Source organism: Asterias amurensis, chromosome 1, assembly GCF_032118995.1.
Source record: "Asterias amurensis chromosome 1, ASM3211899v1".
NCBI lineage: Eukaryota > Metazoa > Echinodermata > Asteroidea > Forcipulatida > Asteriidae > Asterias > Asterias amurensis.
In genome coordinates, this window is record NC_092648.1 from 8,223,113 (window position 1) to 8,239,412 (window position 16,300).

The 16,300-nt window shown below is 36.1% G+C and overlaps 1 protein-coding gene across 2 annotated transcripts in view; it reads left to right on the plus strand.

Annotated features, from left to right (window-relative positions):
• The window catches only part of LOC139944669 (ribokinase-like), a 33,520-nt gene that overhangs the window by 16,497 nt on the left and 723 nt on the right, over positions 1 to 16,300 (plus strand). Inside the window, exons 1-7 of one of the 2 annotated variants that reach the window (XM_071941752.1) lie at positions 2,318 to 2,455; positions 6,066 to 6,302; positions 8,461 to 8,524; positions 10,977 to 11,039; positions 11,543 to 11,704; positions 12,947 to 13,038; positions 14,789 to 14,974. In XM_071941752.1, coding sequence (XP_071797853.1) covers positions 6,189 to 6,302; positions 8,461 to 8,524; positions 10,977 to 11,039; positions 11,543 to 11,704; positions 12,947 to 13,038; positions 14,789 to 14,974 — 681 coding nt within the window. In that variant the 5' untranslated portion in view covers positions 2,318 to 2,455; positions 6,066 to 6,188. Of the gene's footprint in view, positions 1 to 1,000; positions 1,134 to 2,317; positions 2,456 to 6,065; positions 6,303 to 8,460; positions 8,525 to 10,976; positions 11,040 to 11,542; positions 11,705 to 12,946; positions 13,039 to 14,788; positions 14,975 to 16,300 lie in introns of those variants that run through there. The other variant, XM_071941744.1, reaches the window with a different exon arrangement.

Below are 16,300 nucleotides of genomic sequence, written 5' to 3' on the forward strand. Positions count from 1 at the left end.
GCTAAATCAGAGAATCGTAAGATCGATTCTCGAACCCTATTCTTGGAATCGATCGCAAACTCCCATACCCTCATGAAACCAAAAAATGCCCCTAACATTGCAGCATGGAACAACTGTTCATACTGAGATGAACAGACATGCGGGAGAGAAAGCAAAATGTGCCTGAGTATTGGAATTGTAATGGGTAAGCGGCTGTCTTGATGCCTGCGATCACACCTACAACCCTCCAAAAGCTTGGACACTAAAAATTTCTAAAAATTCCTGTACGTGCAAGTACATTCAAGTCCTAGTTGTGAGTTTGTACGTTTCGAAAAAGTTTTTTTTTCTTGCATTTTTCCGGCAATGTCGACCAGATGTGTTGCTGCTGGATGCAGCAAAACAATTAGATGGGGTCAGTTTGCAAGTCTTTTCCAGCGCTGTGCAGCAATTACTTCAAGCCGTCGTGCTTTGAGAATCCGGAATTCACTACACATTTTGACATGAAGGGAAAAGTTCTCTTCTAAAACATGACGCCATCCCAACAATTTTTCAAGCTAGTGGGGAAGTCGAAGAAGGTACCTTAAAGATGTAAAGAACCTAAAGGAGCATTTGCCTAATCAGGTATTGTTTAAACTTTGAGGGCATGTTTTTAGCTTGCCAAGCGTTGCTATCTTGTGTTGGCACTGCATGCAATTCGTTGCACCTCGATTGACGTCACTAACAGCGCCCTCTCAGGTCGGCGGGCTTATTTTCAAATATGTAAACAACATGGAAACTAATTTTTTTAAACCTTAGTTAGTTTCCTTATCAAATAGTCGTTATTGACTTCACAAGTCCTTTTTCGCCAGAGTTTTGGCTTGGAGTGTTTCAAAATAAACAATTTTTACCACATGTTTTAATGTGGGGTAAGAGACTTTTTTCTAATTCCTATGGACTCCATCATGTAAAAATGTAATTACTGTATATATCAGAGCATCTTGTAGCCCCTCTTTAATATTCCCTTCTTCTTTTTCATTTTCAGTTATGTCTCTCAACTCCCAAAGCCTGGAGAAACCATACATGGTTCAAAGTTCACCACTGGATTTGGAGGTAAAGGAGCCAATCAATGCGTTATGGCAGCAAAAATGGGAGCCAAAACTGCTATGGTTGCAAAAGTAAGAATTTAAGGATTTTATAAAGACACTGACCACCATTGGTAATTGTCAAAGACCAGTCTTCTCACTTGGTGTATCTCAACAGATGCTTAAAATAACAATCCTGTGTAAATTTGCACTCAATTGGTCGTCGAAGTTGCAAGATAATTATGAAAGAAAAAAACACCCTTGTCACACATGCTTTCATGCTTGATTTCGAGACCTCAAATTCTCAATCTTGGTGGAAAATTACTCCTTTTTCGAAAACTACATTACTTTAGAAGGAGTTGTTTCTCACAATGTTTTATATATATATTCAACCGACACAAAGCTAGGTCTAATCTGGCGGTTTGGTGCTCTGAAGGCTTTTTACTTTATCTTCACAACCTCAACACAAGGGTTGTTGGGTCTAGATGGGTCCAAGTGGCATTAAAATGCAGGACAAGTCCTTCGTCAAGTAGCTGGCAATTAAGGGATTATAGGATTACTGCCTACAACTTCAGACTGAATAAGCTGTTTGAAACAGCCAGAATGGTTTCATGCTTATTTCGCCACCACAAGTCATTTGAACCAAGACTTAAACTAGTTTGGTGATATTAAAACAACTACATGTATAAAGTATAACAAAGTCAAAATAAATGCGTGATGGTTTGCACACAACAACACTACCACAGGTCATGTGCTACATGTAGATGTGTTGTAGTCTTGGCCCAAGACGATGGTGCTTGATTCTGGATAGTGAACTACGCGTGGTTGAATCGCCACGGTATGATTTAGTTACGTGGACGGCTTGAAATCTAGAATACACTCTGCAAGTTACCATCGTCTTGGCAATCCTGCAGCGCTGTGTTAACTGTTTCATTGTTTTCTGCTTCAGCTTTGTAACGGACCAATCACCGTGCGATCGTTGTAATAAACGAACATAATGTGTCAGTTGACCCCGGGATCATTCATGTTATGATTACACGGCATTGGCAGCTCCGTGTTTGTCGTGGAGGAAAAATCGTAAGAAAATAGGAAATATTCATGATTATGAATGCTAAAGATGAACAAGTAAGCCGAAGCTATATTGATCTGCCATCTGGATGGCAATTAATGAACGACTATGTCAAAATACATCAGCTAGTGCCCTCTCTGTGGACGGTCTGGTTTTGCGATAAACTCGGTCAGTTCTCGTGTGCTTCGTCTGCTGCATGCAGGCAGTTGGACCATGGAGGTGTCCGGGTTTGAATAAACTAGGGGAAACTACCTCCATGATGATACATACATACATACAACCAACGTTTGCAACTGAGCAAGTCATGGATCCCAAGTCATTATGTAACTGTCAGTGTCACAAAGTGGTGAGTGGAGAGAATCTTGTTTATATTGATCGAATCTGTATAGAATTAGAAAACGTAAAGTCATAAGTAGTCATTGTTTGTCATGTTTGAATACATCAAAACTTGTTGTTATTTATGTAGGTAGACCTCCTTCGCATGACAAAATAGCAGTGCTATTTCATCATGCGAAGCACAATTTTCTTGTGTCTCACCATGGAGGTAGGATCTCCATGGTCTCACTTATGAAAGGGCAGTTCGTAAAAGTATTGCCTCACCAAAATCCACTTCGCATTCGCTTTCGAAGGAAGTATGAGCCTACTCCTTGGTTTTGTTTCGGTTTGGAACGAACATAGCCCAGCTTTATCTGAGATTGGATTTGTCTGACTCGAGTCACCAACATTTATGCACACAGATACATATCCCTTGAATTGAAAATGGCTCATTGGCTGACATTTTTTGTTTTTAACTTACATTTTTCTTCTGTGCACATGGTGCACAAGCAATTAAGACTGGGTTGCTCTAAAAATCAAAGAAGTGGTGGCAGACTTTCAAAAATGGATTTCGTTTAAACTTTGCACAAGTGAAGGCCATCAACCAAAATGTAAAAATAAAGCATAAGTTTTGCATTTACACCTTCGTTGCCATGGCAACGGTCATAAGTAGAAAATTACCATATTTCACCTAATTTAGCTCTTTTCACAAGTAAAAATTACTCAAAGTTGAGGGCTCCACTGTGTAAAAACCAAATAGTAAACCTACCTCTCAGCTGGATATGATAAATATGCATCCTTAATCTTTCCAAAAATGTGTTTGACAAAAGTATAGTTACTTGTGAATGGAAGATTCCATTATCTCAAAAAGGGGTGTTTTGAGGGAAAGTAAATTTGGGAAATACAGGGGGTTGCTAAAATTGTCAGAAGTCCCAAAGTGGCATATTTAGGAATGTTTTGCTTTCAGGCATGAAAGATAAGATACTAGTCTGTAAGAATTTCAAAAAAAAAGTTTTGGTATTTGTTGTACTGGGGAGCAGTGCTGCCATAAACTTTGTCTTTTTTTGGAAAAAAATGTGTTTATTTTCAAATTGTATAACAAAAAAATATGAATTTTTGTTTTAATGGATTTTGTTTACTCTTTACACATGTTAATTCCTTCAACCAAAGTGTAAAAAAAAGCATAGTTTTTGCATTGCACTTTGGTTGCCATGACAACGGTTAAAAATAAGAAAAATGTCATATTTCACCTAATTTAGCTCTTTTCTGAAAATTACCCAAAGTTGAAGGCTTCACTGTGTAAAGACCAAATATATTATCTGCCTTTCAACTGAATATGGTAAATATACACCCTTGGTCTTTCCAAAAGTGCACCTGACACAGGTACAGTCAATTGTGAATGGAATAATCCATTATTTCAAAAAGGGATGTTTTTAACAAAGTTCAATTTGGGAAATAGACGGGGTTGCTAAGTTTGTCAGAAGTCCGTAAGTAGCATATTTAAGCAAGTTGGGCTACCAGGCTTGAAAGATAAGTTACTGGTCTGTAGGAATTTTTAAAAAATGTTTTGGTATTTGTTGAACTGGGGAGCAGTGTTGTCAGAAGCTTCATGCTTTTTGGCGATTGTATAGATTTAAAGTTGTAAAATAATGCTCTTTTTATGACTTTCTACTACATGCTTAACAATGATGAAGACTGACAAAATATCAGGACAAAATATAATAAAACATCTTATGACAACATAACTCCCAGTTGTATAAACAGGCATCACATAATTAAAAAAGAAAGTTTTTGTATTTTTTGAACTGTGGAGCAGTGTTGCCAGAAACTTCATGCCTTTAAAAAAAAAAGGGTGTATTTTGCAAATTTCATAATCATATGAAAAAAATAATGCTCTCTTATTACTTTTTACACGCTGAACAATGATGTTGATTGAAAAAAAAAACAGGCACACAATAGAGCAAAGCAACTTACAAGTATAAAAATATAACTTTCGGCAATGCCGACCAGGTGTATTGCTGCTGAATGCAGAAAAAACACTTTTTGAAACGTACCAACTCACGACTTGGACGTACATGTACATGTACTTTGCACGCGTGTTTACTATACGCATTGCAGGCAAAGTCTGCCTCGATTGACGTCACAAATGGGGTAGGCGGAGTCAGCCCCCAAACAGCTTTATATATTTTTTAAACATATAAATCGAGACAAACAATTACTAAAAAATTGTTTTATTGTTCGTAAGCATATACTCTTATGTTTGAAAGAAAACAAAATCTATTTCCAGGTGACTTTAAACAAAATGTTAAATTTTCTTGACAAAATGGACGTTAACAGCTCTTCGTTTGAACATCAAAAATATCTACATGTAGCATATCCTTAACGCTGTGCAGAGGCATCACATAATCAGTGACTGCGTGTACAATTAATGGTAACGTCAATCAATTAATTTCCAAGTTCCCTAATGGAAGATAGCCGGATAACACTATTACCAGCCGAATTAGCTTGGGGTGAGTCTTCGAACTATACATTGTATACAGTTATATTTTTTATACTTGTTAGCTGCCTTGCTTTTTTTTCAATCAACATCATTGTTCAGCATGTAAGAAATGCCAATAAAGAGAATTAATTCAAATTTTACCATGTTGAGGCAGTGTCACTACATGATACAGTTGCCTATTTGTGCTCCCCATACATGAAAACACAAATAATCGCCCAATCACAACCGAAATGGCAAATATTCCCTAAAGGTGACTGAAGACAGCACAAACTTTCCTACTATTAATGATGTGCAATGGAAATTTTAAAAAGGTACTTTCAACAAAGGAGGCGCTTTGTAATGCCTTGTCAACTAAAATTTGATATCCTTGGGGGCTGGGCATGCAGGGGAGGGGGTGGGGGTAGTATAAAATCCAAAACTTAGGTCACTAAAAATATTCTTGATCAATGTTGGGTAGTCCACAAGGCTACAGGGTGCTCATGAAAGGTGCCGGATTGATGGAAGACTTAAAAGTATTATTTTATTAATGTTATTTATTCAATGTAAACATTTTTTTTTAGGCAGTACTGTTACAACATGATACAAATGCCCAAGTTTTTCTCAAAAGTTTTTCTCAAAATGGAAGGACCAATGTTGGCTCAAATTACAACCGAAAGGAAAACATTCTGAGACCCCTGGCAATATGTGTGAAAGAAAAACTTAGACGTACCAGTGCTTTCAATTTACCTATATTTTAACTCTTAAAAAGGGTAAAAACTTGGAAAATTTGCTGAAAATCTTATTTTGGCTGTAACCATGGCAACCAATGTCTGATATAACTTATTTTTGTGTATTGTGTACCCATACCTACTAATACATGGAGTTTTGCCAAAATCCATTTTTTGAAGTCTGCCAACATTTTAAAAATATCTTGATTTTTACAGCAACACAGTCTTAACCCTTGTTTGCAATTGCTATAGTTGGGTTGGGTTGATTCATGATTGTAACCCTCGCTGGTCAACGGTTTAATATTAATAATCAAAACAGATATACATTTTACATTAAGCTTGATGCAGAAAAAGTTTAGCACAATGAGACCCAATACAACTGTATAATCACTGAACTTATTCCATGATTTGTATTTGTTTCATTCTTCTGATAGGGCATATTTCCAGGAAAGGAGTCTACTTTTAGAGAACTGCTGCATGCCCACCTTGGAGTACTGATACTTTTTAGGCCTCGTCTTGTCAGATGAATGAGTAGTCGACTGCTCTGCAATTAAGGAATGGAGTTCTTGATTCAAGAGAGACAAATCTGTGACAGAATCAAGTCATGCGTATATAATTGTGGAAGAGATATTTGGCTGTTTTGCAGAGGAAGTCTCAAGAGAAAAGGAAAAGTAGGAACATCATATTAACTGTCAATCAAGAAAGACGTATGTGAAGAACTGTACTCTACATTTTGTTGCAAAGTTCCACCACTGTATCACAATTTATTGTCGACATGTATCATACCATACCAATACAGAGATTGACTTTCAAGATGAGTATAGAAAATATGTTTAAATAATAGTTATTTTGTGACAATGATTGCTGCAATACCTGGTCAACTATCGTGGCGACGTTCATGAATTTTCAGATTGGCCTGTAAGATGACCTTTGACACAAGACGTACCCCCTTTAACGTTTGCTTGTAGCCAGGCACCCTCAGCATTTGTGTTTTTTCTGCACGATCTTATTGTCACATAACCATGGGATGTGGCTCTAAACAACAAATGTAAGAAAGACGAACAAGCCATGCACTCATGAAATAAATGAACAGTGAAAGAAACGCTTCTAATTTACTGTGGCGAAAACTGCCTTGCGTTTTAGAATTAATTATAGAGTTGTTGAGACTACTTAAATGCTATCTCTTTATTAATAATGTCTTGCTAATTAACCATTATTGTAAGTTTTACTTCAGCTAAATTAAGTGTTCACACATTTTTGGGTTGTGTGTATGGGACTGTGCGTTCGCGTGCGCTTTACGCGCAGCACGCTTAGAAACTGCTAATGCGCACGCTACCAAAGGTGTTAACATTTGTTTTCTTAACGCTTGTAATTAACCAATCGGTTCTCTGGCTTAGTGCAGCGCGTACTTCTGCTAGGCCATAAAAGGGGACGAAAACCGGAGATCGGGGCTCAGTCGCTTCCAGACTCGAGATCGCCACTCAAGACCTCAAGAACTCAAGACCATTCAAGAACACACACGCACGCGCAAAATGATGCTACTCACTTTATTTATTGGCGAATCTCATTAGATAAATACTACAACACGAGCAGCCGTGCTACCATGTACTGCTGCGTGCGAATGAACCAGCGAACTGATTGATTGCAGAATACCTTAAGTTAATACCGTTTAAATCAAGAGAGGGCGCTATGTACATTTTGTGATTGAACATGATTGAATAAAATACACACTATGTAGTTCCTTGCGGTTAATGTCAACCCTCTGTTTGAAACAGTTGATTTATTTCAATGTGCCACATCAGTAGAGTTTAAGGACAATCCCCCCAATATTATGTTTCATCCTTCCCCTGTGGCTTCTTCAGATTCCAGAGTGGCGGCTTGGTTAAATTCATAAGAACCATACCCCACCCCGGAATCGTTACATTACTATATACATCAATATTTAATTATGAAATTTCTCATCGAACACTATCAACCAACATGTCCAGTATTCTTTGGCTCTAATTACAATTCCTTGATTCCAATAAAATCTCCTCCGAAATTAAACCAAAATAATTTATCTATCCTTACTTCACCTAATTGAAACTTCAAATCTCAAAACGTTCTGAACTTCACTTCAACTTACTATCTTCAATGAAAATCAATAAAGAAAAACTATACTCTGTTCTCAAACTCCACAAACTTCTTCAAATGTCAATATAATAACTTGGGCTAGTAGAAACCCTCCACTTCACTTCAAATCTAAATTACGTCTTAGAAAAACTTCTTTTCCCAACTTCTGCTCACAACTGGAGTGTAAAACAACTCCCTTAATCTCAAATAACATATATTTCTTTCCAACTTCTTTTTCACAACTGGAGAATAAAACAACTCTCTTTTCTCAAATAGCGTTATAACGCCCTATTTTTCAATAAGGGCGTTGGCGTTATTACGCCCTAATTAGGGCGTTATAACGCCCTAACTTACGGCGTTATAAAACGCCCTAATTTAGGGCTTTATAACACCATATAGGGCGATATAACGCCCTACTGAAAAGGTGTTTATTTGTTGGCAACGCCCTACTGAAAAGGTGTTTATTTGTTGGCGGAGATCAGCCACCGTACAATTCAACCAATAGAACGCAATCTCTTTGCGTCGTGATCGTTATCGTTCTCGTTATCGCTGCAGTGGGATTGGGCCTTAAACCGCGTTTTATAATCTGAAAATTGTGGAAGTTACCAATAGTGCCTTTAATGATTGTTTCGCTTGAGCTCAAAACTTAAACCACTGTTTGTCATCTTCATTGATTTCTCAATGTGTATAATACATGTGTCTACATTTGTGTGCTAGGTGGGAGATGATACATTTGGACATGAGACTGTCAAGAATTTTAAGAGTTCAAATGTCAACACAGGTAAGAGTTCAAAGTGTTTTGTCAAACTAACAGTATGGATGTATCAGCCACTTTGGAATTCCAGCTGTGCATGTCTGTTACTGCTGTTATTGCATTTTGTAAAGCGCATTGATACAGTTATATTGTGAAATGCTCTATATAAGAATTGTTATTATTATTAAAGATCTGTTAGCAAATAGCATAAAATTACTAAAAAGATGTTAGGAAATACTGTTTTTTAGCATTGTTTGGTTTGCATGCCCAGCCTTTCTGTGTACTGACACCATAGGTTAGCTTGTTTGGTTTACACTGCTCATCCATGCTACTAACTGCACAATAGGAAGTAGATTCATATGAAAAGATAAAACTCAAAGAATTAATCACAGGTTTCGTTTGAATGAGCTAAAACCATGAAAAACATTAAATGGTCATAACTCCTTATTGCAATGATGTACTGACTTGAAACTTAAGTCAAACATTGCTTCTTACAAGTAGATTCATATGAAAAGATAAAACTCGAAGAACTTGATCACTGGTTTCAGTTGAATGATCTAAAACCATGAAAAACATTAAATGGTCATAACTCCTTATTGCAGTGATGTACTGACTTGAAACTTAAGTCAAACATTGCTTCTTACATGTACATGTAGAATCATATGAAAAGATAAAACTCAAAGAATTAATCAATGGTTTCAGTTGAATGAGCTAAAACAATGAAAAACATTAAATGGTCATAACTCCTGATTGCAATGATGTACTGACTTAAAACTTAAGTCAAACATTGCTTCTTACAAGTAGATTCATATTAAAAGATAAAATTCAAAGACTTAATCACTGGTTTCAGATGAATGATCTAAAACCATGAAACATTTTCATAGACAACTCCTTATTTCAATGACGAACTGACTTCAAACTACTGCTTTTTACATATAGATTCATAAGAAAAGATAGATGTACCTCTCTTTGAGCATTACTGGTTCCAGTTGAATGAGCTTAAATAAATCAAAACCTTAATGGTTGCAATGATGTTCTCACTTGAAGTCAAATATTGCTTCTTACATGTATACTTATACATGTTTTATGGAGAGATAAAACTTAAATAATTAATCACTGGTTTCAGTTGAATGAGCTAAAACAATGTACAAATTGAATAGGCATAACTCCTAATTTCCATGATTTACTGACTTGAAACCTAAATCAAATAAATTTATTCCTTTTTGAAGTTCCGAGATATGAATGAAATAATTACTAGTAGTGTCCACTGCCTTTAAATGTCATAACTTCATACTTCCCCACACCTTTGACCATCAGTTGATCAAATGATTGTTTTTTCTGTCAGTCATTGGTTCTATCTGGTGACAAGCAGCTCGCCATGGCAGCTTCGCTGTTCTAATGTAGTTCCCTTAATAATTATTAAATATATCAATGGTTATGGTTAGAGACGATAGCGGATCGAAACCCTGTGGAAAACCCATGCACAATGTAACGAACCGGAACCAGCAATGGTAAGGGTCGCCGATGCATGACCAAATAATCAACCTCGTGGGCTAGTTTAGTCTGCTTAACAAGTGTGAATGCAAGCCAATTTTGGACTTAGTCATGTTTATCTTTTGGACACCCGCGGTGCGTGCCCGGATTAAGGGCTAGTTTAACCCCATGTCTGAACTCATTTTGTACAATCTAGTTCATGTTTAACTGCAATTTTGAACAAAAATTACATGACAGGCTGGAAGTCATTGTGACTGTTGGAACAGAACATGATTGACGAATTAGAACATGACTGACGGAACACTTTTTGAGATGTCAGATTTTCCAAATATCAGTAAACAATTTTATTTAGTTATGTATATGAGGCCAATTGAATAGAAGATTGATTACACTTGAAAAAAAAAATGTACATGTTTTGGCTAGCCCTATATAGGACTCTTTCTTCTCTGTACACAGGAACAGAGTCCTAACTATCTTACCTGCAACAAGCCACTAATTTCAACAGATTCACATTCCGTGGCGTCAATACATTTTTCTGCAGTGGGTTTTGGTCCTCATGTTTTCCTCACAAATCCGTCATTTTTGTGAAATAATGCAGCTTCCAATGTTTAAAAATTCCTGTTTCGATCGTTTTCTCCCAGTGTTGTCTGTTGTCGTGCGTACGCGTATACATTCGCGTGCAAGACGCATGATGGAAGTTTAGACGCATGAATTCTTGCTCACCGTATCTTGACTGCACAGCGTTAACAACACTATTCAAAATTTGTGCGTCTTACGTACACACGGCAGACTGTGAGAGTATGAACAATAATGGGAATTCTTTAGCGTTGGGAGCTGCATTATTTCGTGAAAATTACGGATTTGTGAAGAATATATGACGAACCTTGAACTGATTCTCAAGTTAAAAATATGAAAAACACTGTTGTAAAAATGGTTGCACTGTCGCAATTTGATATTCTTTGTGTTTATATTTGACCACTTGAAGATTATATTGGAGTGACAAGTGATGCTGCTACTGGTGCTGCACCTATAACTGTTAATCAACAAGGTATGAAGTGAAATGTTCAAGGACTGGGACTTTTTAAGATTTTCTTCCGGTTTAATTTACTTCTGGGAATAAATTTTGGAACAAAAGGGCTGATAATTTTGCCTTGGCATTCTTGAATCTTTGGTTTGCTTCCCATGTTTAGGAGCAGTAATAATAAATAATAATAATAAGACTTGTAATGCGCACATAACTATTCTGCTGGGTATTTAAGACGCAGAAAAGGTGGCACCCTAACAATATCTCACAATCCACATTTGTCCAACAAAAGGATGAAGGGCTGGAATTGAGGATTACATCATAACCCCATGAAAAAATGGAGATTTGGAGCAAAAAAATGTGTCCATTATCTGGCTTCCAGTAAGCGTGTCCACAAAACGTTTTCTCTAAACACATTTTCCAGCAGTAAGTTGTTTACAAACATGACTGACTTCAACATTATTGTTGACTACACAGCAGAATCATTTCAAAGGTTAACCATTTATTAACAAATTTGTAATGTGCAGGGGAAAACTCCATAGTGATTGTGAGTGGAGCTAATTTACTGCTAACACCCCATGATGCTGAAATGGCCATTCAAAGCTTGTCAGCAAAAGTGCTTATTTGCCAACTGGAAATTAAACCTGAAACTTCCTTAGCAGCAATGAAAATGGCAAAAAGTAAAGGAGGTGAGTAACAAATAACATGAGCAGAAGATGAAACAAACCATCTATTTTCATCCCTAGGAATCTATGGATTACCAGTAATGTCGTTGGTGGCTCAGATCTTTAGCGATGTTATTATTATGATCCCATTCTGCAATTTATCATTAAATTTTGCAATTTATTAATTCCACAATTTCATTGTTCTAAATTGATGAATGGAAAATTGAAGTGTAAATTAAATGTAAATACTGAAAAACTGACCCATGAAATTGCTGAGAGGAGTGATGAAATCGCTGAAATGGCAGGTAAATTGCCCGATTCTGTTCAAATTGCTGAATGGACTGATGATAAAAAAGCTATTGTCAACTTGCTGAAAGGGAATGCTCAAATTGCCAAAATGATCAAGTTGCCAAATTAAATGGTCAATATTTACAATGGAACGGTGGAATTCTGAAATGATTGATGAAATTGCTAAATTGAATGGTAAAATAGTAAAATATTATGACATAATGAATGGAATGTCAATGAGCAAACAAAATGCAAAATTGCTGAACTAAACAATTGCCTAGTTGCCAAAATAAGGGAATAAAATGGTAGCGAAGAGTTCTTACACGGCCGTTTAAAGCCAGCAGGGTTGAATTGCCCTGTGATAAATGCCCTCACCTTGGGCTCGGGCTTTTATGGCACGGCAACGACCCTGCAAGAATTTAAATGACGTGTAAGAAAGAGTCACTACTCTTTTATTCCCATTCATGAATGCCCTTCTGTTACAAAACATTTAATGCGGAAGCCAGCCGGTCATAAACATTGGTCATTATCAAGCGTTTAAACACCGCCACGTGACGCGCTCTCCACCAATAGGAGTAGAGAAACTGTCTGGGGTATTTATGAATGAATGATAAATGCTGAAGGAGTCTAATAAACATACGTGTAGCAAGACTAAAGATCTGAGCCACCAAAGATAGCAATTAGCACTCAATTGGAACACTCATAGATTAGTTTAAAGAGACTGTTAATTACATGATGTGTATATAATATGATATAAACATTACAAAGTTAGAGTAATCAATCAATATTTATATATATTGTGTTTTAAGTTTGATTTTGTCAATGACATAAATTTGATGTTGGAACAAGAGGGTCTTTGTATGAGAGGACTAAGACCTAGTCTGTTGGGTTTACAGCTACATGTATGTGCAATGAGAAATGTTGACCTTGCACCCATTTTGTTTTAAAATGGATGCTTGAAACTATTTGTCATTACAGTAACAACCATTTTAAACCCAGCACCAGCAATAGCAGATCTTCAGTCTGATTTCTTCAAGTTCTGTGATATTATTTGCCCGAATGAAACAGAGGTATGCTTTTTTCTTTGCTATTGTTTTCATGTTCGATGGTAGGCGCTGACAAAACATTAAATACAAATATTTTTAAATAGTACTACAATGTTTGAGTTTTTCTCACCACAACAACATGTATTTGTTAAGATTTTGTGCATAGCATAATAGAGTTCAATCAAACAATAGTATGAACTTAAATAGAGTTTTATTTTCCCTTGTTTTCAACCGGTTTGTAGTCAATTTGGAGTCAGTGCATCAAACTTTGACAGACAATGCAAAGATTGAAATCATAACAGCTATGACTGTCAAGACTCTATTATAAAACAATAAAGTTTGTCTGAAGCGTTGCGTGAAATTTGATGACATCGTAATTTAAGTACAAGCTAATTTTGAATTCTTAAAAACTGTCCTTATTTCTGGAACAAAAGTCAGCCAAAATTGTCACAACCCATGTCGCATTCTTCAGATTTGGTGATGATTAGGTACTCTCATTACCTAAATATTTTATTGGTTGGGTTACAAGGATAATATATATGGTCAGTCCTTGAGATTGCGAACGCCAAGCTGACAAATTCTGCTATTTGCTCAGCTCACTAAAAAGGTTGAACACTAGTTTTTGGGGTTGATTGGTTTATCAGAGCATCTATAGAATCAGAGCTTGCAGTTCAGAGATTAATACCAAAGACTCATGACAACTACATTTCAATACTTTATACACATGTAAGTGTGCTATAGAATTATGTCGTCTTCCTTATATTCTTCCTTTTAAGAAGTGAAGCAATGCTTTTCTTTTTAGATATGTACAATAAATGACACAGAGTCTCAGTTTTTGATTGCTATTCCCATAGCAGAGAAATCGATGACTGAAAAAAAAAAAAAAGAAAAAAAAAATACTGACCAGTGAAACCCAACGGCATGAACTTTTTGAAACGTGGCATTTATGAAAATTTACATCGCATGCAGGCCTATGTAAAAAACAAAAAAACAAAACAAACAAACATGTGTTGGTTGTCCATTTCCCACTTAGACGAGCGCCTGGTCAGCCACTAATTAAACAACACAAATGCAACCTTGCCACAAAAGCCATCTCTAAGGAAGCATAGCTTGGCTTCCGTTTTGGTTTTCATTCTATTTTTAATGTTTTTTGCATATTGATTTAATTTAATTCATAATTTAATTAATATTTATTTATTTGTTTTGTGTTTTCTTACTGTGTTTTCCATGATTTATCAATTTGCTCTTTTTTAGGTTGTCTGTTTATACGTCCGTTTCTTGTTGGTGTTTTTGTCGTTTTTTGTAAGGACCCCAATGGAAAGAAGTCTTAATTTATTGGCTTTTGGGGGGTTATCCTTGGACAATTTTGTGCAGTATTTCTATCTTGTGTTCTATTGTGGTTTATCTTATGTCATTATCTTTTCTCCTGTTGTTGTGTATGTATTTATTGCATGTTCTTGCTGTATTTTTCAACCAATCAATCAAAACTTAATATAAACTTCATTAAAATACTCATTGAAACTTGATCAAATTGTATCAACAAATTATTATTTAGAATGTTTTCAAAAAATTGGTACATGTACAAATATAAAGAATAAGACAACATAGAAACTATCCTACAAATTGGAGATCAGTCAGTTGAAAAGACAAGAATTCAAAAAGTCAGTTCATCTCACTTTACAGCTGGTCATGACCATGTGCAATGTTAAGATCAAGAGATAGACCCTAATGACTCTTAACAATGTAACATTGTATCTCCTTAATGAATACGTAGGCACAGCTACTAACGGGTCTGCAAGTTACCAATGTAGATGGGGCTAAACGTGCAGCAATACAGTTACTTCAGAAGGGTTGCAAGACAGTAATCATAACATTGGGAGGTCAAGGGTCATTATTGATGACTTCAGGAGGCATACCAGTGCATATACCAGCAAGATGTGTAAAAGCTTTTGATACTACGGTGAGTGTAACTTACAAACACTTTCAAATTTCACAAAAAGGCTATTTTGCTATTTCCAGCTTTTAAAAGGATCTTAATTTACACAGAAAATAAGGGCCACTGGCCTTAGCTTTGTCATAAAACTTTGTGTTTGTTTTCCAACTCATCTGATGGTCAAACAGTTAGTTTTGAGGTAGTTTTATTCGGTCATAGTCTCAACCTTTTTTAAAATAAATGTTATAGTAAGCCCATTTTCCCCAAGTGATCATGATCTTCAACAAAATTACCATTTGCTGATTGACATGGAGTTTGGTCACACAAAAAAGTTGCCATGTTCGCTTGCGGAAGATTTTGTCCTAGGGCGGGACCTCCGACGAGATGTAGCATTGCTTGTCAAGATTTCACAAGGGCTGTTGTCCTTTGACACAAGGTACATACTGTTATAATTATAATAATACTAGTAATAATAATTAAAACTTATAAAGCGCCATCTATCTAAGACTAAACTTATTCCGAGGCGCATAAAACAAGAGTAACAAAACAAAAACAAAAATACAAATTACGAAGCTTGGAAAGAAATAAGGGTACATTGAATAAAAATGTTGAATTACATAAACGTGTTGGCAAAAATAAATGGTTAAAATAGACAGAAAGTCAATCATAAGAAATGTTGAATAGGTGGGTTGTTAGCAGAGTTTTAAAATGTCCAGAGACCTTGTAGCTCCAATATGTAAAGGAAGAGAGTTCCAGAGTGTGGGTGCGGTTACAGAAAAAGCATGAACGCCGTTGAAAGTGTTTGTTTTAGGGACAGTTAAATAAAGTTGGTTTGTAGAGCGAAGATTGCGAGTAGGTGTATATGGTGAGAGAATTTCTTTGAGATATGGAGGAGCCTTTCCATTCATCGCTTTCCAGGCGAGCAAAATAATTTTGAATTTAATTCTTTGACAGACTTGGAGCCAGAGTGAAGTTGTTTCAATACATGGTGATGTGATCATATTTACGTGTTTTAGATAATATGCGAGCAGCAGCGTTCTGGACATTTTGAAGTTTTGTGATAAGATTCTTGTTTATACTGTGTTGTAAAATTTTACATCCATGCTAAAAATATTGCTCTAGTGTGAATATGGCTTTATCAACTTCATTCCTTTATGGACCCCTGTTATCATTGAGGGATGAGACTCTGAAAAATTAAAAAGACTAAAGTTATGTGATCACAGGAGGTGCACACACGCAACACTAACCAGTAATCATTTTTTGGGCTCACCTGCAACTTTTTTTTACCATCCCACACGTATTAATGGGGAGAAAAATTTGTACACCCCCCCCAAAAAAAAAAAATAAATAAAA